Source organism: Narcine bancroftii, chromosome 9 (genome assembly GCF_036971445.1).
Source record: "Narcine bancroftii isolate sNarBan1 chromosome 9, sNarBan1.hap1, whole genome shotgun sequence".
Classification (NCBI taxonomy): Eukaryota; Metazoa; Chordata; class Chondrichthyes; order Torpediniformes; family Narcinidae; genus Narcine; species Narcine bancroftii.
This window is the reverse complement of record NC_091477.1, coordinates 117,102,966-117,129,203: the sequence shown is the minus strand read 5'-3', so window position 1 is coordinate 117,129,203 and position 26,238 is coordinate 117,102,966. Positions and strand designations below refer to the sequence as shown.

Genomic DNA, 26,238 nt, shown 5'->3' with positions numbered 1-26,238 from the left:
GTCAGGGCACTGACACAGCAGTGGCAGGCTGCTGAGTCAGTGTGCAGTTCTCCAAGTCTGCACGACAAGATCGCCGCCACCCTTTCATTGGCACAGGAGCCCATTTGAAGGCAGAGTCCCTGATCCAAGTCATTAGTACTCCTCAATTATAAAGGGAGCCATTGACTTCATTGCTCAGGATCTTGTGTGTGAGACCAAAATGTTGCATGTAGTTGTAAGTCGGACAGGTCTTACCTACTAATACTGCAGTGACCACAAATCAAAACTCTTTCATTGGAGAAACTCAAGAACTACAAATGCTGAAATCTCGAATAAGAAGTTGGAGGGACTCAGCGGCTCGGTCGAATATTCGGATCAGAAAAAAAGTTCTTTTATTAGTCATTAACACTTTGGGATGTGAATAACACACGAGTCATTATTTAAATGCTAACCATTTGTTGTTTAGGTATGCACATTGTGTCACTTCAGATGACTTCAATGTCTGATTTGCAGTGTATGACTCCCAAGGATAGCAGACCTGGCCTTGCCTCTCCACCTATGGCTGCTAGCACTTCTCGAGTAGTTGTGTGCCTTCTCACGGAACCCTGACTCAGAGAACCAGATTAAAAGAGGTGGGCAGGATGCATCAGAAGATGAGGAGCTGTAAATTATGCTCTTCGTTAAAGAGTAAAGTCAGTTTCGACTTGAGCGTTATTCTGGAAATCCAGTTAAGATTGAGGCAACAGTTTGCAAGTTGACCTGAACATATTGAGGATTAACTGGTTAATTATTCATTTAACATAACAGCATATGGTGGTTCACAGGGTTCTATATTTCTACAAAGTAGTATTTTTTTTTTGCAGCAATTCAGCTGGACACTTCCTAAGCAGTGCAGAAACAGTTTGGTACAAAGGCAACATACGTTAATGAATGAGGTTCATACAAGAGTCTGATGTCAGTATTTATTTCCCTTAGGCAATTCAGTCCGTCAAGTTCTGCAGCCTCTTAGGTATGTGGGAAAACAGATACTATGCAAGTACAGGTAAACCCCGCTTTGCGCAATTAATTCGTCCTTATTTTGACTTGTGTAAGACAAATTTGCATCAAATGATCAATGGGAATAATTATAATGAATCCTTGTCCTTTCAGATCACCAATCGAGACTTGTATAGATGTTTTAAAAACAACTTTTAGCTGCATATAATTCCAAAACTGAAGAAGTTAACAAAAAAAATTATATTTTTTATTTACTTCATAATTACATAACTTTTAAATTTTTATTTAATTAAGAATCCATACACATGGATTCAATGAATACTTACAAATATACAGAAAAAATAATATTCTTTAAATGCACATTAAGCCTAGAAATAATCCCTCTGTACCTTAAGAAACTAAGCTATTTCTTAGAAAAATCTGTCCTAAGTTGAATGCACAGATTTTGATTTTTGTTTTTGTCATCATTATACATTTTCTTCTAGCGAGCGAACGCTTTTTGTAAATTGCTGTGGCCTTCCTTGCTTCTTTCCATGTTAGGATCAGCATTTAGATTTTTTTAAATCCCTTGTTTTCAACAAGTTCAGATCTTTTTTGAATAATTTCTGCAAATTTTGCAGCATTTTCTACGAGTGCCAGCAGCTTCCCCTGTTCGATGTTTAAAGCGGTCAAACCAACCTCAACTTGCAGCAAAAGTTTCCAATCCCCTTGAAATTTATTTTAAGCATCGAAAAGATGTTTAAAGCTTTGATTTGAATGTTTATTTGTACAAAGTGGTATCAATCTTCAACCCAAAGATGACGTAGCCACTCCGCTTCAATCATTACTCGAGTTCTGTTTCGAGTAATTTCTGCTTAGTGAAACTGATGCAACTTCACTTTGTTCTTCTTACTTAAAATTGTGTGTACTGTTGATTCATTGTGTCTGATTTTCACATTGCTGGCATTGTCTTCATGTCCTTTAATAACCCAAATTTTTTCTTCTAAAGTCATTGTTTTATCTCTTAACATCACTGTCAGGATTCTTTTTCACCTTTTCTTTTATCCACATTTAATAGGGTTGGGGGGGGGGGTGCACAGAGTCTGACCGTCATTTGCACATATTTAGGGCCGTTCATACGATCTACTTGTAACTCGAGTTTTCCAAAAATTTCCACGAAGATCTCGCAGTTGCTGAATAATTGCGTGTAAAACAGGAAATGGTTGCAGTTTTCCAAATCGTGGTAAATGAATTTTATGTACAGAAGGGTTACCCTGTACTTGAAGATTAACCAAATACATTCTAGCCTTACTACAGGGATCAAACTTTTTACAGATATTTATCAAGACAAGGCCTACAGTAATGAATGTGGACTCTATTTCCTTACTTGGAGAGAATGCCTTAGTAGAGCACATTTACTGCCAAATGTGTATCTTTATCTTTGCTACATATACACTGTTTAACGTGCTGAGTTTCTTCAGCATTGTTTTTACTTCAACCACGGTGCCTGCTGACTTGTATGCTTTACTCCATGTTTACGGCCAAGATGGAAGTTGGTTTGAATGGGCTAGTAACACAATGGATCTCAGAATTCAATGGAGAAGATCCTGAGGACGACTTGACAGGGCAGAAACTGCAGAGCTAACTGGAGAGTCTCAACTTGTGGAGCGTTAAATGTTATTCACTCAGAAAATTATGCATTTAATTTTGGAATTCTTTTGAGGGTATGGATCACTTCATCCAGTGGTTTACAAATTTTTCTTTCCACTCACATGCCACCTTAAGCAATCCCTATTCCAGCATTTCCCAAATTGGGTTGCTCAGAAGAAATGGGTAGCAATAAAATTACTTTTTACCTGAGTCTTTAAATCTGTGATGGCAGAACTTGCCTAACAAAACAAAATGGCGTCTAGAGGACTGACTTCAGCAGTGCAGATGTCATTTTCAACCAATGAGACTCTGATTTCTTTTGGCCCGAGGCCGCCCACATTTAAAAAATTTAAACTGAGTCATTCCACGTGAGCCATACAGTGGGAGTGGCTTTTGCTGAATGTGGTTTTTCTTCTGCCCCTCCCCTTCCCCCACCCCCCCCCCCCAACACTCTGTTGATAAAGGAACTGGAGATGGAGTTGGCGTGGACGCTGGAATGGTCTTGGTTGGGGCCTGGACCTGTGTTGATAGAGGCATTGGGGTCTATGGTATGTTTGCAGTCAGGGTCATCGATCGGCTGAAATGGGGGTTAGCGATGGAGGTGTTGGGAGCTCAGGCCTGTGGGCAGCAGAGGCTGGGATGCAAGCCCACACGAGGGGCATCAAGGGCTCCACCTACAGGTAGCCGGGGCCGAAGTGGATAGCTGCATCAGAAGCGTTGGGAGATCCAGCCTGTGGGTCGGTGATATTTGTATTTGCAATTTGGTTTAATCTCAGTTGAAACAAAATTATCAAATTTTGAAGAAATGGAATTTTGTAAGTACTGCCTCAGATTGCTTAGTTTAAAAAAAATCATTTAAATTAGACTCAAATACACTTGAATTGGACGTTGACGCCAGTTGGGTTCAGCAATTTCTTAGTGCTTCCCAAAAGGGTTCCCTAAGCTAAAAATTTTGGGAATCCTTGCCCTATGCCATAGGTGCTCTGTGATTAGTAAGGGATTGCTTAAGGTGTTTTGTGGGTGGGAAGGAAAGGTTGAGAATCACTGTTCTAGACCCAATTGTTACTGAAATACTTTGCTTGAGAAAAAATATTATTGGCCCATTTCCGTTAAGAGTTGTGAAACTATGCGCGTGACGAGTCAATGAGGTATGATTAAAATAGTGAGTTTTCAAACTTTTTCTTTCCATCCCACCTTAAACAATCACTTACTAATCACAGAGCACCGATGGCGTAGGGATTATTTAAAGTAGGATGTGAGTAGAAAGAAAAAGTTTGAAAACCACTGATTTAGTCAATCATCATCCCGTTAGGTATGGTTTTCAATGGAGATGTGGGACAAGATCTGACAGATGTTTTCGTTGTAAAAAAGAAATGGGAACAACAATTCATGCAATCTGGACATGTGAGAAAGTAGAAAAATTTTGGGAAGATCTAAACCAGATATTAAATAAAATTACAGAAAACAATATACCAAAGAATCCAGAGATCTTCCTCCTAAGTAACATAAAAAACAAAGAATTTGGAATTGATTTGGATGGTGCACAAAAAAGATTTGTTAAGATAGCTCTAGCCGTAGCAAAAAAATGTATTATGTCAACCTGGAAATTGGAAGATAATTTGAAAATACAACAATGGTATATAGAAATGAATAAATGTATTCCATTAGAAAAAATAACATATAGTTTAAGAAATAATATTGAAATATTTGAACAAATATGGGAGCCTTACATGAAACACAATAGAGAAAACCTACCGGGGACATTCACTACCTAAATTAACGAAAGGAGAAGGAAATGAAAAGAATTGACTCAGTGGAATTTCTTGTTTATTTTTATTGAGTGACAACATTGTTTGACTGGTTTAATGTATCTTAGATTTTGTACTTTAAATGGATGGGGTGGGAGGTAGGGAGGGTGGGATGGGAGGAGGGGGGGAGAAAATGACTGTATATATTTGAAAAGGAAAATGTATGTATCATGGTCAATGTGGTTTATGGTGTGAAAAATAAAAAAAATTTAAAAAAGATGTGGGACAAGATCATTTGATTGATGGACTAGTGATTGGGAGGACAGGAGATGAATTTTGAATAATAAATTTGTTTCAAGAATAGGGTCTGAGATAGTTAGACCAATGGTCAGCACTCATGTGGAAGCATACAAATGTACAATTGAATCAAAAATGGTGAGAAAACTTAAAGGAGCAAAATGTTGTGGATTATAAAAGTTTTCTATTTAGAATGGGTTTTTTTTTACACACACATAAAGCTGCTATTTGCAAAGTGTTAATTTACAAGTCTTAACCTTTGACATCTGTAGGGGCAAAATATTTTGAATGGAAAGTATTTGATTATCATACAAAAGGGCTTTTTTAGACCAAAACAAGAATCTCACGACTTAAGAAAAACAAGCTAAAAGTAGAATCAAATGATGGAAAAAATACTTAGCTGAAGCCTTGAAGCATGCGACAGCAGAAAATCAATCAGCTGCTTTTGGATTTATGCTCCCCACATCACAAAGTTCATCAGCAATTTTGTGTTCAGAAGAGTTTAGTAAAACAAGCTTAAACAATAACTGGGTAAACAACAGAACAATCTTCTGGAGGAGCTCAGCAGGAGAGAAGATTCAGGCTGGCACCCTTCATCAAACTGCAACCCCACAGTGGTGTCATGTGACCTCTGCATACTAATTGATTATTTTTAATGGTAATCCTATACTCTGCAAATTACACTCTTTACATGCCTGTATGAATATTAGAACTAATCTGTGTGAGTTCCCACTGTTACGTATAATGTGACAAAACTTATTTGCTTTTTTCTCCACAAGAAAGGATGCACTTGCAATAGACAGGGTGCAATAAAGGTTCACATTTGCTCCTGGAGAATCTCAGCAGGCCAAGGCACATCAGTGGATGAAAAAGCATGGTCAGACTGTTTTGAAGTAGTAATCTGATTGGAACAAAGTTGTTAGAGGAATGACTAGAGGCCCTTACCTCAAAATGAACCATTCAGGATTGCAATGAGGAAAAAAAATTCTCCCAAATCTTTGAAGTTCTCTAACCAAGTTGGCTGTGGAGATTAATTTACAAGCACCTTCAACAGGTTTTGTGTATTTCTGGGTTTAAGGGGCCAATGGTCAGTTTCTGCTTTTATTATTCTCCCTTTCCCTTAAACCATGCAACATTTCCAGCTATGTCTTCAAAGTACTATCCCAGGATAGATAGGTTTTGAATAGTTTATTGTGCCAAGATGCAGTGAATAGTTTTGAGCTTTCCATACAAGTCACTCCATACTTCAGTACAGTAGGTTTTTTCTTTGGCTTGGCTTCGCGGACGAAGATTTATGGAGGGGGTAAAAAGTCCACGTCAGCTGCAGGCTCGTTTGTGGCTGACCAGTCCGATGCGGGACAGGCAGACACGATTGCAGCGGTTGCAAGGGAAAATTGGTTGGTTGGGGTTGGGTGTTGGGTTTTTCCTCCTTTGCCTTTTGTCAGTGAGGTGGGCTCTGCGGTCTTCTTCAAAGGAGGCTGCTGCCCGCCAAACTGTGAGGCGCCAAGATGCACGGTTTGAGGCGTTATCAGCCCACTGGCGGTGGTCAATGTGGCAGGCACCAAGAGATTTCTTTAGGCAGTCCTTGTACCTTTTCTTTGGTGCACCTCTGTCACGGTGGCCAGTGGAGAGCTCGCCATATAATACGATCTTGGGAAGGCGATGGTCCTCCATTCTGGAGACGTGACCCATCCAGCGCAGCTGGATCTTCAGCAGCGTGGACTCGATGCTGTCGACCTCTGCCATCTCGAGTACCTCGACGTTAGGGGTGTGAGCGCTCCAATGGATGTTGAGGATGGAGCGGAGACAACGCTGGTGGAAGCGTTCTAGGAGCCGTAGGTGGTGCCGGTAGAGGACCCATGATTCGGAGCCGAACAGGAGTGTGGGTATGACAACGGCTCTGTATACGCTTATCTTTGTGAGGTTTTTCAGTTGGTTGTTTTTCCAGACTCTTTTGTGTAGTCTTCCAAAGGCGCTATTTGCCTTGGCGAGTCTGTTGTCTATCTCATTGTCGATCCTTGCATCTGATGAAATGGTGCAGCCGAGATAGGTAAACTGGTTGACCGTTTTGAGTTTTGTGTGCCCGATGGAGATGTGGGGGGGCTGGTAGTCATGGTGGGGAGCTGGCTGATGGAGGACCTCAGTTTTCTTCAGGCTGACTTCCAGGCCAAACATTTTGGCAGTTTCCGCAAAGCAGGACGTCAAGCGCTGAAGAGCTGGCTCTGAATGGGCAACTAAAGCGGCATCATCTGCAAAGAGTAGTTCACGGACAAGTTTCTCTTGTGTCTTGGTGTGAGCTTGCAGGCGCCTCAGATTGAAGAGACTGCCATCCGTGCGGTACCGGATGTAAACAGCGTCTTCATTGTTGGGGTCTTTCATGGCTTGGTTCAGCATCATGCTGAAGAAGATTGAAAAGAGGGTTGGTGCGAGAACACAGCCTTGCTTCACGCCATTGTTAATGGAGAAGGGTTCAGAGAGCTCATTGCTGTATCTGACCCGACCTTGTTGGTTTTCGTGCAGTTGGATAATCATGTTGAGGAACTTTGGGGGACATCCGATGCGCTCTAGTATTTGCCAAAGCCCTTTCCTGCTCACGGTGTCGAAGGCTTTGGTGAGGTCAACAAAGGTGATGTAGAGTCCTTTGTTTTGTTCTCTGCACTTTTCTTGGAGCTGTCTGAGGGCAAAGACCATGTCAGTGGTTCCTCTGTTTGCGCGAAAGCCGCACTGTGATTCTGGGAGAATATTCTCAGCGACACTAGGTATTATTCTATTTAGTAGAATCCTAGCGAAGATTTTGCCTGCAATGGAGAGCAACGTGATTCCCCTGTAGTTTGAGCAGTCTGATTTCTCGCCTTTGTTTTTGTACAGGGTGATGATGGTGGCATCACGAAGATCCTGAGGCAGTTTACCTTGGTCCCAACAAAGCTTGAAAAACTCATGCAGTTTGGCATGCAGAGTTTTGCCGCCAGCCTTCCAGACTTCTGGGGGGATTCCATCCATACCTGCTGCTTTGCCACTTTTCAGTTGTTCGATTGCCTTATATGTCTCATCCAGGGTGGGAACCTCATCCAGCTCTAGCCTTAGGGGCTGTTGAGGGAGCTGGAGCAGGGCGGAATCTTGGACTGAGCGGTTGGTACTGAAAAGAGATTGGAAGTGTTCTGACCATCGGTTGAGGATGGAGATCTTGTCGCTGAGGAGGACTTTGCCGTCTGAGCTGCGCAGCGGGCTTTGGACTTGGGGTGAGGGGCCGTACACAGCCTTTAGAGCCTCGTAGAAACCCCTGAAGTCGCCAATGTCCGCGCTGAGCTGTGTTCGTTTGGCAAGGCTAGTCCACCACTCATTTTGGATCTCCCGGAGTTTGCGCTGAAGATGGCTGCATGCGCGACGGAAGGCTTGTTTCTTCTCTGGACAGGACGGCTTTGTAAGGTGAGCCTGGTGGGCAGCTCGCTTCTTTGCCAGCAGCTCCTGGATTTCCTGGCTGTTTTCGTCAAACCAGTCCTTGTTTTTCCTGGAGGAGAAGCCCAGTACCTCTTCAGTGGATTCAGTAATGCAATGAAAAAGGTGCAAGGTATAGTGTTACAGCAAATTTAAAATGCTAGGTGTAGTGTAACTGGACATAAAGTCAGAATATAGGGAAACAGCAATTAAAATAGTACAGGAGTGTTACTTTTAATAAAGACTGACAACAGCAAGAAAAAAAATCTAGACATCTGATTAATCTTGTAGATCTTCTGTCCAATGGAAGGGCAGTGTGTGTGTGTGATGAGATGGGATTGAATCTTTTAAGGATACATTATGCTGAGGCAGTAGGATGGTTGCTTTCCTTCATCTAAAATAATTAAGAGGACCAAATCAGACAGGTAAACAGGTTTTATTTGCAATTCAGTAAAAGAAAGCTGAATGATTGATCCATATACCCAAAGCTCTCCCTTCTGCACCAGCTCCTTAGCTATGCAGTGAAGTAGGCTATCTTCCCATTGCTTGCTTTATTAGCATGTGCCACAGGGAGTAATCCAGAGATCAACACTAGGGATGTTTTTATTAAACTTGCAATCCAACTCCTCTTTGCAAAACCTCATCTCTTTTTGCCTATGTCATTAGTACTAATGTGGACCACAGCCTCTGGCTGCATCACTCACTCTCCCCTTTCGGTGCGTCCTGTGCAGAGATGTCCTTGACCTTGGCACCAGGGAGGCAACACAGCTTGGAATTTTGCTCGCAGCCACAGAAATGTGGAGATTCTCTGTTCACAATTTCTCTTTTTTTTTAATATATATATATATATATATATACACACAAGGTAACCTTGATTACAGCAGGGGGGGGGGGGAAGATAAGAAAAAAAACAAAACTAAATCTTATGTTTTTAAATTTTAAGTTTAACTTGGCTATTATAGATCAATTTAAATCATGTTTTTTTTGTGTTGATCCAGGAATTGTCGATGTAGTTTCATCATTTTTTCTTTTTTTTAATCAGGCCCATTACATATCCATCTGACTTTTCCCTAGCCTGCCATACAACACAGCCAGTTATCTGGCTGCTGTCCTTTTCCTTCATTTCCCAAGCATGTACTAATACTTGCACTACCTGAAAGCCGCTCCAGGACTATTGGTGTGACTGCCCTCATGACATTCACTGCCTTGTGGCTCCTCAGTGTAATAATACCACTCCACACGGTCAGAGGAGACACACAAGAGGAACAAGCCCACACTGGGCTGAGCACAATTGCCAAATTAAACTCTTCTGACTGCACATGATCTACATCCCTCCATATACATGGCCTAGTCCTGCCGAAGATTGTCACGGGTCACTCAACTTCACTCTGATCTCAAAAGGAGCATAATATTCCAGTGACTGCCATCAAAATGACTAGCAGACTTGCCATCCTCACCAAAGCCTGTACTTTGACCTCCCATCTCAAAATGGCTGTTTCACTAGGACCAGCCATTCTCAAAAACTATATTTTGGCCATGGCCTCCTTAGGACTCTGCTCAAAATGTATGGGCCCTCGTCCCTGTGAATCAGTCAAGTTTTGGTTTCTACATTAAAATATTATGCAAAAATAAGATTTATTTAAATGTGTTGAGGTCCCCATTGAGAATGGCCTGCAGTCCATTTTATTTGATCCTAAGCCTGTTGGATGGAAAACTTGCTCACCTGGAACAGACTTTTTATAAACTCCTGCTACTCCATCTCACCACTAAACCTGACAGAAGGAAATCAAATGGAGTTTTAAGTTCTCCCACAATCTTGATCAGGTTCAAATGAAGTAGCCCACTTAATCTGCATGTTCACATTCTTTTCCTACTCCTCCCCCCCCACCCCCAAGACTGTTGAAGAAACAGCTTTCAACCTTGTGATTCTCCTGTGCAAGCAGTCAATTTCTAGTCATTAATTTCAATCCTTATAATTGAAGTTAGACAAGGAGGTTTTTTTTCTTTTTAAAACTATTATTGCAGTTTTGCACACTTTAATCACTCATAACAACAAAAAAAAATCGCATGTCTGAATCGGCACGTTGCATTTATTAAATACAATAAAATTTGCAATGTAACAAAACTTTATGCATATGAAATTCAAAACACCATTTAAACAAAAGATGGCTCACTCCTTTTTTTTCCTGACTAGTAATTAACACCAGCTCAAATCCAACAGCTGTTTATTTTATAGTTTTCATTGGACGATATTCACAGACTAAACTTGTTACAGTAAGAGTGTGCTCAGTAAAAACATGAGGTAAGAAACTGGTTTGACGTGGGGATCTTGCAGAACATGCTGAAGTTTAAAAGAAAATAAAGGACGCATGTTATAGCTCAAGGAGACAAAAAAGTAAAATAAAATGTACAGAATTGGTGAACAAAATAAATGAATTCAGATACAGCTTTGCTTCTTTGGTTACAAACTAGGTTGAACAATTTCACAGCTTTATTATCCCCCCCCCCTCCCCAAACACACTTCTGAGGAAAGGAGAAAAAAATATAGAACAATCATGGCAATTTCCCCCCACCCACCTCAGAAGAAGAAAAATCGGCAACAAAAGTGAGCACAGTTTATCCAAAAAAAAAAGCCCAAATATCTTTAAGGTCTTAAGTTGCAATGTCTAGTGCCTACTTTTACAGGTCTGCTCTGGTCTTCCTTACAATACTTACACTCTATACAAAATTTACATTCATATTGGGATTCAACTACAGAAGATGAAAATCCCCAAGATAAAACTGCCATTAGTGTTAGAACTCTTAAGCCAGGATTTTTTTTAAATTTTATTATTGCCTATATATTTTTTTAAACTAATATATGCAATCCCAACAATCTCTTGCTTTTACCAGTAATCTTATCTTTTAATTTCAAACTTACAAAAAAAATTCTGTGACATTGTTCATTTACATATGAAATAGCAGCCCTGTAATAAATAAAAACAAACAGTAAATGAGAATTCATGTATGCAAAAAAAAAAGGTTAATAGAACAGTGGCTCTTTTCGAACAGAGCTGCTAACTGGATCTTAAAGTTAGACAGGAAAAGGCTCGCGGCCTACAGATTCCTATAATATGTTTTTTATATATATATGTATATATATATATATAAAAACCTTGGTAAGCCAGAAAGATGTACAGTATATACCCACTCGTTCATAAATCAGCTTTCCTCCAACAAGATACAGATCCTTCAACCATCTCTCATTGTGCAGTCACACACTTGCTAAATGCCAACTGGAACATCACAGGCAGAAAGCTCTTGCAGATGATTGTCTAATACTGAAAAGGCCAAGGAGCAAAAAACACATTGAAGCATGGCTGTTCGCTGTTCAACGTAGGGTGGCAAGAACACCAGTGGCACACAGACAGGACTTTTCTTTTTTTCCTGAAAGATTTCCTATGCAGGCGAGCAATTTTCATGCAGAAGGAACGTGAGGCTGCGGAGGAAGTTGTACTGCTGTTGCCGGCTGCTGTGATTGTGAAGTGCTACTGAGATTAGTCACCTGGCTTTGAAGTTGAGACAGTTGATCATTGTTCGCTAGTGATTTTAAGACTGAATTCTCTCGTTCGAGTATACAATTCTTTTCAATCAGCTCTTTGATCTGCTCCTTTAAAACTTCCACTTCTTCTCTCACTGCATACATAAGATGACTTTTCACTAGATCCTGCATTGAAAACATAATCAATGACATGTAGTTAATTTAAATAGACTTCAAACTGATTTGAAATCCTTCCACAAAACAAAAATAGAATAGGGAAAATTGAGTAATATTTCAGGCTTGATCTCAATGCAACATCATAAGTAATTTTATTCAATTGATAGAAAATTATTTTCTTGCCAAAACAGAGAACTCCAATGGATACTGATGATTACCAAATATCTCCCACAACCTCATCACTGAGACCCATGCAGCTCCCAAACAGAAGGTCATGATTTCAAAATGGCCCCCAGTCCAGGAGCGACAGTTCAGAGAGTTCCTCCCACCTCACTCACATCAGAAAGAAAATTTTAATAATGAATTGATTTACCAATGTTATTGATAAGTATTCTGAAATCTACTTTGAATCATTCTTCATCCAACATTTGTAAAGACACAACATCAAGAAAATAGCAAAATTCTCATGCAGGAAACTTCATGGAGAAATGTACCAAATCTCACATTTATTGCCTTCCAGGGTACAGTGTGGTTGAGATATTAATTTCAAATCATATTTTGTTAAATTCATTTATTTTTCACCATCTAGTGTTTTCGGTGAGGCCAGCATTTGTAGCTCATCCCCAACTACTCTGAAGGTGAGCTATTTCCCTCTTGTAAAGGTACATCTGGGAAAGGAGATTAAACCTTCCTTAAAACCAGAAGGATGGTGACATTTCCAAAGTAGAACAGTATGCAACTTTGAGAGAAATTGGTACCCTTGGTGCTGTACTCACATATTTGAGGGTTTTATCTTAAGTGGTAGAGGTCACAGGTTTGGCAGGTGCCTGGGTGAGGTAGTGCAGTGCATTTTGTAGATGTCCACAAAGCAGCCACAGCATGTAGGTGGAGAAGAAAATGAATGAATGTGGTGATGGTGTCAGCCTCTTGGAGCTCCATTCACAGGCTAAAGGAGAGCACTCCAACACACTCCTGATGTGTACCTTGACAGTAGTGGAGGTTGACAGTCACTAGTGGAAAGGTACCTAGTTCTTGACCCATCACTGTAATTGTGGTTCATCCACTTTAATTTCTGGTCAACGATGAATCTATGATATTGGCACATGGCAGTGGTAGATGGTAAGACTCCATTGCTGGAGAGAGTCAGTGCATGTTCCTTTTTGTGGCATAATTATTTACATTTATCACATCAGCTCATCCTTGCTACCCGCAGGCATACACTGCTTCGTTTACCAAGACATGGCAATGGAATTGAACAATGGAATCAACAAACATCCACCATATCTCACAATGATTGAAAGGTCATTTATGAAGCAACTGAAGATGGCAGGGTGTAGGACACTGCCCTGAGTAACTCCTGCAGAGATATCCTATGAAGATGGCAGGGTGTAGGACACTGCCCTGAGGAACTCCTGCAGAGATATCCTATGAAGATGGCAGGGTGTAGGACACTGCCCTGAGGAACTCCTGCAGAGATATCCTATGAAGATGGCAGGGTGTAGGTCGCTGCCCTGAGGAACTCCTGCAGAGATATCCTATGAAGATGGCAGGGTGTAGGACACTGCCCTGAGGAACTCCTGCAGAGATATCCTATGAAGATGGCAGGGTGTAGGACACTGACCTGAGGAACTCCTGCAGAGATATCCTATGAAGATGGCAGGGTGTAGGACACTGCCCTGAGGAACTCCTGCAGAGATATCCTATGAAGATGGCAGGGTGTAGGACACTGCCCTGAGGAACTCCTGCAGAGATATCCTATGAAGATGGCAGGGTGTAGGACACTGCCCTGAGGAACTCCTGCAGAGATATCCTATGAAGATGGCAGGGTGTAGGACACTGCCCTGAGGAACTCCTGCAGAGATATCCTATGAAGATGGCAGGGTGTAGGACACTGCCCTGAGGAACTCCTGCAGAGATATCCTATGGCTGGTTTGATTGATCTCTAACATTCAACAAAGTGCCTCATGATAAGCTGATCCAGGAGATTATAATACATGGGATCCTATTTACATGGGATGTAAATTTATAAAATGAATTAGTAGGGTACCGAACGAGGCTTGCTTTAGAAAATGTTGGATATAAGTGTCAGAACAGCCAAATTATTAATATCTAATCAATAACAGTTTAACTCGCTTCCATTTTTGACGTATTCTTCTTAGAGTAAATGCAAGCTTATAATCACAATATGCTCAAAATCTTAGAACAGAAACATTACATGACTGAAGAGGAACCCAACTGAATACCAATGAACAAATTCACTTACCATGGCCTGTTCTATTTTGTTGTCGATTGCTACCACACTAGCTCCTGAAGCACTGCAACAGAAATAGTGTACCATGATTACAAAATAAAACATTTTCGGAGGCTTCTGAATGAATAACCAAACCTTTACTGCATGCATTGAGGGGGGGGGGGGGGGGAAGAAATGGCGGGTAAAATACTACAGAGAACAACAGTTGTGAAATGATTGACCATTTAACAAGAAGAAAAACCTAGATTTAGAAGCAAAATTCAATGTTTCTCCCAAAAACAACTCTAGCAGTTTTATTCAAACATCTCCATACTGACTGAATTACTAATTTGTTATGGTTTTGTATTTCTCATTACAAATTTCAGCTCAAGCTCGATTTAACCGTCAGCCAATATTTTAAAAAATGCAGGTGATTTTTAAATTGCATGAGAACAACACTTAGTCTATTACATAGAAAAATGCAAATTTTGGTTAATTTGTTTACAATTCATCAGGATGCAACATTCTCAGCAATATGTTAAATTTGCCCTTTGAACTTGGAACATTGAGAAATACATGATAGTTGCTTGTCTTCCACCTTCCACCAATGCAAAGCAGTATGTCACAGCAAGACCTCAAAGCAACCTCCTGATATTTTCGGTATTAGGACAGTCCTGTTTACATTTGATGGGGAAAGAGTGCTGATCAGATGCCCAGTGTGCTGAAGTCTAACACACAGTTACACAAAGTTGCCACCAGCTTTTTAAAACTCTAAACAATTTAAGTTTGAGCTTTTGTCAGCTGTACATTTGCACAAACACCTTTCTACAGAAAATCTAGTGGAAACTAACTATTCATTATGAAGACAAACTTCTTCCGGTTTCTTTCACTTCACCCTCCCAGCTGAGATCAAAGTACAGAAGTAAAACCTGGGAACGCACCGTGACGAAAAGGCCGGAGTGCTCCTAACACATACAAGGATAGTCACGTTGTGCCATTGGTTTCCACGACTTTAATGCAACAAGAGAAATTCATTGAGGCATGAACTCATACTATTTTTATTTGCTAGAACATGATGGGACCCTTACTGTTGTTTGTGGTGGGGAGAGAGCGCGCGCGGAGGGGGGGGAGAGCGCGCGCGGAGGGGGGGAGAGCGCGCGCGGAGGGGGGGAGAGCGCGCGCGGAGGGGGGGAGAGCGCGCGCGGAGGGGGGGAGAGCGCGCGCGGAGGGGGGGAGAGCGCGCGCGGAGGGGGGGAGAGCGCGCGCGGAGGGGGGGAGAGCGCGCGCGGAGGGGGGGAGAGCGCGCGCGGAGGGGGGGAGAGCGCGCGCGGAGGGGGGGAGAGCGCGCGCGGAGGGGGAGCGAGCGCGCGCGGAGGGGGAGCGAGCGCGCGCGGAGGGGGAGCGAGCGCGCGCGGAGGGGGAGCGAGCGCGCGCGGAGGGGGAGCGAGCGCGCGCGGAGGGGGAGCGAGCGCGCGCGGAGGGGGAGCGAGCGCGCGCGGAGGGGGAGCGAGCGCGCGCGGAGGGGGAGCGAGCGCGCGCGGAGGGGGAGCGAGCGCGCGCGGAGGGGGAGCGAGCGCGCGCGGAGGGGGAGCGAGCGCGCGCGGAGGGGGAGCGAGCGCGCGCGGAGGGGGAGCGAGCGCGCGCGGAGGGGGAGCGAGCGCGCGCGGAGACGGAGCGAGCGCGCGCGGAGGGGGAGCGAGCGCGCGCGGAGGGGGAGCGAGCGCGCGCGGAGGGGGAGCGAGCGCGCGCGGAGGGGGAGCGAGCGCGCGCGGAGGGGGAGCGAGCGCGCGCGGAGGGGGAGCGAGCGCGCGCGGAGGGGGAGCGAGCGCGCGCGGAGGGGGAGCGAGCGCGCGCGGAGGGGGAGCGAGCGCGCGCGGAGGGGGAGCGAGCGCGCGCGGAGGGGGAGCGAGCGCGCGCGGAGGGGGAGCGAGCGCGCGCGGAGGGGGAGCGAGCGCGCGCGGAGGGGGAGCGAGCGCGCGCGGAGGGGGAGCGAGCGCGCGCGGAGGGGGAGCGAGCGCGCGCGGAGGGGGAGCGAGCGAGCGCGGAGGGGGAGCGAGCGCGCGCGGAGGGGGAGCGAGCGCGGAGGGGGAGCGAGCGCGGAGGGGGAGCGAGCGCGGAGGGGGAGCGAGCGCGGAGGGGGAGCGAGCGCGGAGGGGGAGCGAGCGCGGAGGGGGAGCGAGCGCGGAGGGGGAGCGAGCGCGGAGGGGGAGCGAGCGCGGGGGGGAGCGAGCGCGGGGGGAGAGAGCGCGGGGGGAGAGAGCGCGGGGGGAGAGAGCGCGCGGGGAGAGAGCGCGCGGGGAGAGAGCGCGCGGGGAGAGAGCGCGCGGGGAGAGAGCGCGCGGGGAGAGAGCGCGCGGGGAGAGAGCGCGCGGGGAGAGAGCGCGCGGGGGAGAGAGCGCGCGGGGAGAGAGCGCGCGGGGAGAGAGCGCGCGGGGAGAGAGCGCGCGGGGAGAGAGCGCGCGGGGAGAGAGCGCGCGGGGAGAGAGCGCGCGGGGAGAGAGCGCGCGGGGAGAGAGCGCGCGGGGAGAGAGCGCGCGGGGAGAGAGCGCGCGGGGAGAGAGCGCGCGGGGAGAGAGCGCGCGGGGAGAGAGCGCGCGGGGAGAGAGCGCGCGGGGAGAGAGCGCGCGGGGAGAGAGCGCGCGGGGAGAGAGCGCGCGGGGAGAGAGCGCGCGGGGAGAGAGCGCGCGGGGAGAGAGAGCGCGGGGAGAGAGAGCGCGGGGAGAGAGAGCGCGGGGAGAGAGAGCGCGGGGAGAGAGAGCGCGGAGAGAGAGAGAGCGCGGAGAGAGAGAGAGCGCGGAGAGAGAGAGCGCGGAGAGAGAGAGCGCGGAGAGAGAGAGCGGAGAGAGAGAGCGGAGAGAGAGAGCGGAGAGAGAGAGCGGAGAGAGAGAGCGGAGAGAGAGAGCGGAGAGAGAGAGCGGAGAGAGAGAGCGGAGAGAGAGAGCGGAGAGAGAGAGCGGAGAGAGAGAGCGGAGAGAGAGAGCGGAGAGAGAGAGCGGAGAGAGAGAGCGGAGAGAGAGAGCGGAGAGAGAGAGCGGAGAGAGAGAGCGGAGAGAGAGAGCGGAGAGAGAGAGCGGAGAGAGAGAGCGGAGAGAGAGAGCGGAGAGAGAGAGCGGAGAGAGAGAGCGGAGAGAGAGAGCGGAGAGAGAGAGCGGAGAGAGAGAGCGGAGAGAGAGAGGGAGAGAGAGAGAGAGAGAGAGCGGGGAGAGAGAGCAAGGGGGGTGGGGGGGGTGGGGTGGGAGGCTCTGGGGAAACCCCAGGTTAAGTGCTTGGCAGATTTCCAGTGGGTTTTTTTTTGCTTCAAAGAAGAACTCAGATCAAGGAGAATCTGTGGTGACAGATCAAGTCCCTCCAACGAGACTGCGTAAAAATGGGAAATGGCCAATACAGAAGTGGCAGGAATGTTACCTGGACTGGTAACTTGAATTACAAGGAGAGGCTGGATCTTTTCTCCCTGGAGAGTTGGAGAGAATGGAGAGGGTTTAGAGGTTCATAAAATAGTGAGGGGCATAGATATGGTCAAGTCACTCTTCTCTTTCTCCCAGGACGAAAGTCTAAATGTAGTGGGCATAGATTTATGGTGAGAAGGGACAGACTTAAAAGGGACCAAAGGGGTATATTCTTCACACAGAGGTTAGAGGGTATTCACAATCAGCTGCCAGAGGAAGGTTAAAGTTCAAAAGACATTTGGACAAGTACATAGAAAATAATTGTAGGGAAATGGGCCGAATGCAGGCAAAGGGGACAAGTTTGGGTGGACAACTAGGTAGCATGAACAAGTTGGGCCATAGAACCAGTTTCCATACTGTAAAATTCCGATTCGACAACAATCAGCTCAACAGCACTGAAGAGAAAGCAGCCTGTTGATTTGGCATCCCAATCACCATATTAAACAGTTGTTCCCTTCAACATCTCCTGCAACTTGTTGAATCTTCAAAATTCACCGTGGTTATTTATCTACATCACTTTAGTAGCAACTCCCAAAATTGGATCCTCTATCACAAAGGACAGAAAGCATGATGAGAGACTCCTATACTTGGAAATTTATAGCTTTCTTCATGGTCACTGGATCTAAATCCAAGAATTTCCTTTCCCAATGGCACTACAGAAGTAATTCATCAGGGTCTCAATAATTCCAGGCAGCCAAAACCACTTCAAGGAAGAGTTGTGATGGTTAAATGCTAGCCTTACCAATGATGCATACTTCTGAAAAAAATATTTTAAAAATAACCAACGAGAGACGGGTAACATATCCCATGGAGTGAAGCAGCGAATAATGGATGCAGGTTAGTGCCTGTAATGTTGACGAAGGAATGTCCAAAGTTAAATGAAAACAAGTCAGTGACTTCATTACTCACAGGGAATGAGATACTGCTGCATGCATGGGCAGCAATTTGGCATAGCGGTTAATGCAACGCCTTTACAGTGCCAGCGATCAGGACCGCGGTTCAAATCTCGTGCTGTCTGTAAGGAATTTGTAGGTTCTCCCCTTGTCTGCGTGGGGTTTAATCCAGGGGCTTCAGTTTCCTCCCACCGTTCAAAATGTACCAGGGATGCAGGTTAATTGGGTATAAATTGAGCGGCATGGACTCGTGGCCGAACTGGCCTGTTACCATGCTGCATGTCTATATTTCAAAAATTTTTAAATAAACACTGAAAATACAAGCAGAAAATGTAATTTTATATTTAAACTTTTGAATGCAGAAAGTTGCACAACTATTTTTTGGCATTTAAAATCAAATTTTTTCCCTTTGTCCTCAGCATTAGAAATGCTGTCAAATGTTGTTCCAATTGATCAAGTTTGCCTCTTAGGGCAAACTGATGAGTTCACAAGAAGTCAAATTCAATACACGAAACAAATCCTCTGTATGCCCAGTAACGAAAATTGGAGACAGTCTATGATCAATTTTGTCAAACAATTGCACAGAATGTGAGATTTATAATAGCCACAGCTACAAATTTTAGGCAAAGTCAATTCCCTCAGTTCAAATGTAGATGCACGTCATACAGACAGTCTTCTGATACAGAGTTTGGTGACAGTGGAATTAGAATACAAAATTTGAAAGCCCAAGCAATTGACAAAGATCTTTAATGTTTCAATGTTATAAAAAATGTAATTGCACTAACACAGCTTATGTAAATTTGCGCATTTATAATATGTGCACTGATTTATACAAGTGTTCACAATTCCCCTGTGGGAAATCTTTCACAAATACTCGGAAATTTTGCCATATCTTCAGATACAATTACTGATAACGACAAACTCCTTCCTTTCCATCTCACTGTGTCCACGTTTCTTCAATGTACAAATTAGTCACTTTAAATGAGTACTACATATGAAATTATAAAGTGGCCAGTTAGGGTTGCTCAAAATCAAACCCCCCCCCCCCTCCAAAACTGCAGATCTCCTGTAAACTAATGTTCATCTCACTTAATGCTAGTGAAAATTAATTTTGCTTAAAGGCAAAATATACCAAAAACAAATGGAAAACAGTGGTTTCATGTGTGAGTTATGGCAAAGGTTACCATTACAAAACCAGCCAATTGCTGTTGTTTAGAATCTTCTGGATTTTGAAATTATTTTGATTTCTGTACTTTTAAGCCCGCCTGTCCGAGACACGTTGCCCTCTCCACCTCCCCCATATTTTACTCCCAAAGTTTGATGCCAAACTTGTATCTTCAATGTTAAACTTTGTATATTCAATTCAATAAGGGATCAGAACATGAAGCAGTTTTATTTTATTCATGATTTCCAAATTCAAAAGAATTCAGACATACCACAATAATTTAAATAGTTTGTCGAGTTGTGCACCTAGTTATTAAATACTTTCTCCTCTTGTATTTCTCCTGTGATTGCTTTTAAAAGTGCTGAAATCTTGCTAAATTGAACCATTTCACTGATCACATTTTTAAAATGCACGACCCCAAGGATCGCCAACAGGAACCTACCAGGTGATTAGCAGTGCTGAGAGGCAGATGCATGCAATCTTTGCGTCGGCCATACCAAAGTACAATCCTGCAGTTAAGTACAATACTTACCCCACAGTCTGACTTGTAATTCTGTACGAATTTCTTTGACAACTCATTTTTAGAGGCATGGATAATTCTGAAGAAAGAGGTAATAACTGTGAGAGAACAAATGCTGTCTCTTCATTATGTGCCGCAGACTTCTGGTTTCAGAAACTGGATGCATCACAAATAGTAGAGTCACAGTCGGCAAAAAGCAAGTTGAGGCAAAAAGATGAGTTGGCCTTTGCAATGGCAGTAATTGCATGGGAGCCTAACACTACCCCTTTGCTCGTCTGGAAAGTTATGAAAAATGATTCTCATTTATGCACAAAATTTCCCATAACCTTCACAGGAAACAGGTCAAACTGACTGCTATTTAAAGTTTAAAGTCGTTTGCATTATTACAAGCAAGTTTCAAATTAGCTTTTTTTTAAAAAAATGATTTCATTTCCTCTCGTTTAATTCTAAAAGTACACAAGCCCTCCAGGTGACTCTGCCACCATCACTAATTGTTGAGTAATTATTTCTCATGTCCTTGCAAGTAATTAGGCTTTATGAAACATTATTACTAATCTTTTAGGAACATAACAGCAACTTGGCACAGTAACCTCCCACTTCAAGACTATTACCAAACCAATGCAGGAAAATCTGTAGTCGCAGGGATTGTAGAACAATACATGAAAGTGCTGAGAAACTCAGCAGGCCATACAGCATCTATCAAAAGTAAAGGGTAATCAATGTTTCAGGAAGGGCTCGGGTACAAAACATTGGGCCAAAAAAAAAAAACGATGGTGCCCCCAGAGCTGCTGTAAACAGCAGAGCTGCTGATGTGGACCCGGTGAGAGCAGGGAGCGGAGTCAAAGCATTCCCCAAAAGGGTCATTCTGCCTCGTCTTATTGCCGACAGCTCCATACAGGCTTTAAATGGCCTGTTAAAGGGCAGACGATGTTTTATTTAAAATCTTACGGCCGTGGGGATTGGGCTCAAGATGGCAGCCTGTGTTTAGCAGCGGCCTCGAGGATTTGCAGGCTCTGGGGGAGCAGCAGACTGGCACAGGCCACGAGTAACAGAAAGAACACCCCCTGTTAAGGAGAAGCAGGGGAGATTACCCCAAGTAGTAGACTAGTGGGGGGCTCTGCAGCCGAAGGACACACAGCGGCTAGCTGTTGGCAACTTGTGGGCAAGAAACCCACAGACAGTGGTCAACTGGAGGTCAAAGGACTCCCACCATGCTGCAGGCTGTTGGAGACCGACTCATGAGAACCAGATATCGGAACCATGATTCTAGAATGTGTTGTGGGCAAGAAGGCCTCCTGAAAGGCCCTGGGCATGGGTTGCAGACTGTTTGAGCTGGAGTCTTGTGCAGCTGAGAGGCAGCAGGAGGGCTTAAGGTGAATCCAGATACTTGGTGACACTTGGGGGGGGGGGGGGGGGAGGGGTCCTCTCTTTTGCTTCCATTTCTGTAAGGGGCGCTGGGCAATGCTAATGGGTGAATTTTTGCCAAATGGCAAAACTAAATGCAATTTCATAAAATCATTTTATTACAATTGTTTTATTACATGACAATAAATAGTATCTGATCTGAAGAACTTCAACCATTTAAATAAAATGATCTCATCTGTTTTAAAAATGAACCATCCATTTAAAACAATGATCCCATCCTAAATTCTCCCCCAAAGAAAATATCCACTCCGTAGTCATCCTGTCGTTAATCATCAAATGCTTGGAATCTTTTAAACTCCTGCACACACAAGCCTTGCCTGTCAAACATGACCTCAAGACAACCCATACATTCCAGGAATTTGTCTAGCAAACCCTCTCTGAACTACTTTCAGGACATTATCCCTTAAGCATTGAGACCATACTGTTCCAAAATTGTTTCAATATCCTATCTCATCTCTATAGTTTTGTATTTAATTCCTCTAGCAGTAAAGGACAGTACTGCAATTATCTTGCCTAATTAATGCTCTTCCAAACTTTCCTTCCGTGATTGCAGGGTACCAAAATCCTGTGACATCTCAGCCTGGTGCTAAATGTTCATTTTTCCATGTTTTCCTCTCCACTTTGACCATTCCCTTAACCTGGCCAATATCCTTTTGCAGCCTCAGGATATATCCCCTTCGCAACTTCTGTCATCAACAAATTCAATCACACTTTAGGACTGATTCCATTCTGCTCACACCTTGATGAAGGGGTCTCAAGCTCAAAAGGTTGGTTATGCGCTGTTTGACCTGCTGTTTCTCCAGCATTGGGTTTTTACATCCTTTAGGAGCCTCAAACCAATTTATTGAGACTCTAGCCTCATCCCCTATAGTGCACTGCTCACCACATAATGACAACCAGAGACTAATTTATGCCTTTTGTTTCCTGTTGGCCATTCAATAGCTATCCATACCAATGTTAGCTCCTATGCCAAGAGATTTCTTGTCCACAGTTACCTTGGAGTCCATTATCTTCTGCAGGAAATGGAGTTACTTTACACTGGAGGTGAAGGTCAAAGTCAGAATAATAGATCATGGGGACATTCCCTGGCCCAAATGGTTCACATAAACCACCTGAGCTAATCCCATTTGCCAAAGTGTGCGCATAGAATTGTTGTATTATCCTTGTGGTGTGTGAATTTCCCCACGTGCTCCAGGTTTTTCCTTCAACCTGAATACATGTTGGTCATTAGATGAATTGGCCACTGTAAAGTGAACCATGTTAGGAGGAGACGCATTTTCATCAACTCCCCACACTAATACACTGGGGAAACTATTAACCTCCCAACTTGCATGCCTTTGGGATGTGGATGGCAATCAAAGTACCCAGGAAAAAACCCAAGGTCTCAGGAAGAAAATGCATGAGGACGGATCTGTGGAGCTGAGGCCACATCTCTACCACTGTGCCAATTTACGATACTAAAACATAATATGAATATAAATGTTAACATGACATGTTACAGCTGAAGGGGCACAAAATCAGGTCAGTTTGTTAGCCTGATTTTGGTGGTTGGCAAGATTCTAGTGTCTAACAAGGATGAAATTTCAAGATAATGGAAGATTTGGATAAAATAGGCTAGTCAATATGGTTTCCTTCAGGGGAAATCTTGCCTGAAAAATGTTGTAATTCTTTAAGGAAGTAACAGCAGGATAGATAAAGGAAACTCAGTAGACTTTATTTCCATTTTCAAGCCTTGGAGGCTGCAAAAACATGTTATTACGAGAATAGCACCAGCATGGATGGAAGATTGGCCAACTGATAGAAGGCCTTTTCATGCTGGCTGCCAGTGACTTGTGGTTTCCCATAGGGATCTGTGTAAGCAATTTAGATGGAATTAATAGCTTTGTGGATGATAAAATGATAGGTGGAGAGATGGGTTGTGTTGACGAGGTCGGCAGGAGGGTTTTGACAGGTTGAAAATATGAACAAAAAATGGCAGATGAAAAACAGCAGAGAGAATTAAATATTTAATTAAACAAATGTGTTGGAGAAGCTCAGCATGTCAAGCGAAGGTATGTAACTAACATTTCAGGCCTCAGCCTTTTGTCAAGGGAGTGGCCAGGTAGCTTCGGTAGAAGCTTGTCAAGGGTCACTTAAATGTACTTTTTTTTTAAAAAAAAATATGGAGAGAATTCAGAAAGCTGAGGTCCAAAGGGGCTTGAGGGTCCAAGGTTAACTTGCAAGTTTTGTCAAGGTAGACAGATGCAAATTTAGCCTTTCGAGAGAACTAGAATAAAACTGCAAGGGTTATTTCATTATTATTGTTGCTGAAACTTTATGGTTAGATCATATTTGGAGTTGGAGAGGGTTCAGAGGAGATTTACAAGTATGGTCCCCAGGATGAGGGATAATGTATGAGGAGATTTTGATGGCTCTTGGCCTGAACCTCAGAGTTCAGAAGAATTGGGGGGGTGGAGAGGAGAAAGAGGATAAGAAATCTCACTGAAACCTACTAAATATTGAAAAAGCTGGTTAGAGTGGACATGGAGAATCAGTTTTTAGCAGTGGGGAGAGTCTTGGAATAATAAAACGTGCCTTTAAAGCACAGAGAGAGATTTCTTTAGCCAGAAGGCGGTGAATCCGGCTACCTTTGCGACAAGTCATTGGGTATATTTAAAGCAGCTGATAGATTCTTGGTTAGTAAGGGTGTTAAAGGTTATGGGGAGAAAGCAGGAGAAAAGGGTTGAGAGGAAAAATACATCAACCATGATTTGAACAAAGGAGCAGACTTGATTGCCCAAATGGCCCAATTCTCCTTCCATGTCTTACAGTGATTTCCCCAATTTGTGATTACAGCTCTGGCATCATGCAAGTTGCCATAGAAGGCAACTTTGTTGGGACCTGCTCCTATGTTTCAGTTGTTGTTTTATTGCATGTTAATCTCCCCATAACGTCCATTTCAGTTCTGCAGCTAAATGATCAATGCATGAAGTGGACTACTGGTGACTCAAGGCGAGGAACCCACGGAAGCTGTGGGCTGCTGCTGGGAGACTCGCGCCGGGCTGCAGACCGCTTAAAACTGGCTCAAAACTGGCTGAAGGGGTACCAGAACCTCTATGCGAGGGGGGTGCCAAAGGGTCCCTGACTGTGTCAGAGGTTCAGATCTGGAGCTCAGGTTGCCAATGGTTTGAACTGGTCTGTGTGGCTGCAGACATAGACCCAGTCCCATCCATTTTGGATAATTGGAGTTGTACTGTACAACCCTGAGACACTTTTTCCTGCAGGCCAGGCAGAATTGGTAGTGTCAACAAATAAAGAAATGTGAATAAATTGACTGTGCAATATAGAGAGGAAAAAAAAATAAAGTGTTAAAAGAGTCCTTAAATGAATGTCTGATTGAATTTGTTGTTGGGAGTCTGATGGTGAAGTGATGGCAGCTGTTCCTGACACATTTATTCTGCATGCAAATTACTGTTTTGTATGATTGCATTTCATTTGGATAAGGATTTCCAGGATATCAAATTGTGACAATTAAGGAAAGGAGAGGGATTGTGTTCAGCTAGAAGATCTAAAAATATACTCCAAAAAAATCAATTTCCCATTACAACCAAAAAATCTATTAAATTTCTCCTAATATTTACATTCTGACTACATATTGCCTCAAATTTCACAATAAACACTGGGTAAAGATTGTTGGGAATTTGCTTCTTCACAGCTTATAGGTTTTTAAATCAGTCAAATTTGGTTTCAGCATCAACCTTAATTAAATGTAGAGACACCACTTACTGAACTATCCATATAACCATATACGGAGCGGAAACAGGCCACGTTGGCCTTTCGAGTCCGCACCAGGTCACTGATTTTGTGCGCCCTCTTCAGGCATTGGTCCCGGTAGGTCTTCATTCAATAACGATGGGCGAATTCAATGCAGGTGGAATCAGTCGTTCTCTTGCCCGTTTGGATCTTGTACTATACTTGAAGTTTTTAAAGCAAGCAATGAATGACAAGAGTTCAAAGAAAAGGTGCGTTTGGATTTTGTCGTATTAGTTCAGAGAATACAAGAACAGCGGACTAATGAAATGTACCAATACAAATATAGTTTTGTCCTATTCTGCAATTATAGCTGCAAGATGACCAACAATAAATAAGCACTTAGGCTGCCTGTGGTTAACAGGACAAATATCCTCCAGCTCACGAGTGGTCAATATAAAGTGAAGAACATGGTCACTGTTGAACAGTGAGCACCAAAAGAAATCAAACTAAATTTAGTCATGTGACTTCATCAGCGAATCGTCCAATTGGTGACAGCGACACTTCCAACACTATCCTGGTTGTTAAAAAGATTGGGGGGGGGGGGGAATCAGAAATTTATGAATTCTTTAATTCTGACCCCATTACTGCATTCACAAGGTATGATGTATCCTCGTTAAAGGTATCATTTTAAAAGCAACCATGGAATCAATATGCAACGAGTCAGTACTCATTCAGATAAAAAAATTCTCATCACATGCACACTGCAGCATCTCTTCTGCAGTGCAGACTGTGGCCAGCTTAGTAACATCTGATTCACTTCTAGAAATGCAACCCCTGTATCGTTGCCACTATTACCGGATTCAGAAAATACTCTTTGCTCATCCCTGGCAACACACACCCCCCACATCATTCTATCAACTTACTCAGAACATATACTTCAGAAACATCCTCGAATGAGGAAGGAGGTCAAATTCTCCATTTTCGCCTGTGCTGAGGGGACAGGAGAAAAGAACAGACAGACCAACATTACCCTGTAGTTCCACATT

At 43.9% G+C, this 26,238-nt stretch overlaps 1 protein-coding gene across 2 annotated transcripts in view; it reads right to left on the bottom strand.

The window, feature by feature from the left end:
• Nucleotides 1–10,156: 10,156 nt before the first annotated feature.
• The window catches only part of tsc22d2 (TSC22 domain family 2), a 66,608-nt gene continuing 50,526 nt past the window's right edge, over nt 10,157–26,238 (bottom strand). For both annotated transcript variants that reach the window (XM_069897431.1, XM_069897433.1), the window contains 2 exons: nt 14,045–14,096; nt 10,157–11,790 (listed from right to left, as the gene is read on the bottom strand). In XM_069897431.1, the coding sequence (XP_069753532.1) occupies nt 11,542–11,790; nt 14,045–14,096 (301 nt within the window). In that variant the 3' untranslated portion in view covers nt 10,157–11,541. The remainder of the gene's footprint in view (nt 11,791–14,044; nt 14,097–26,238) is intronic.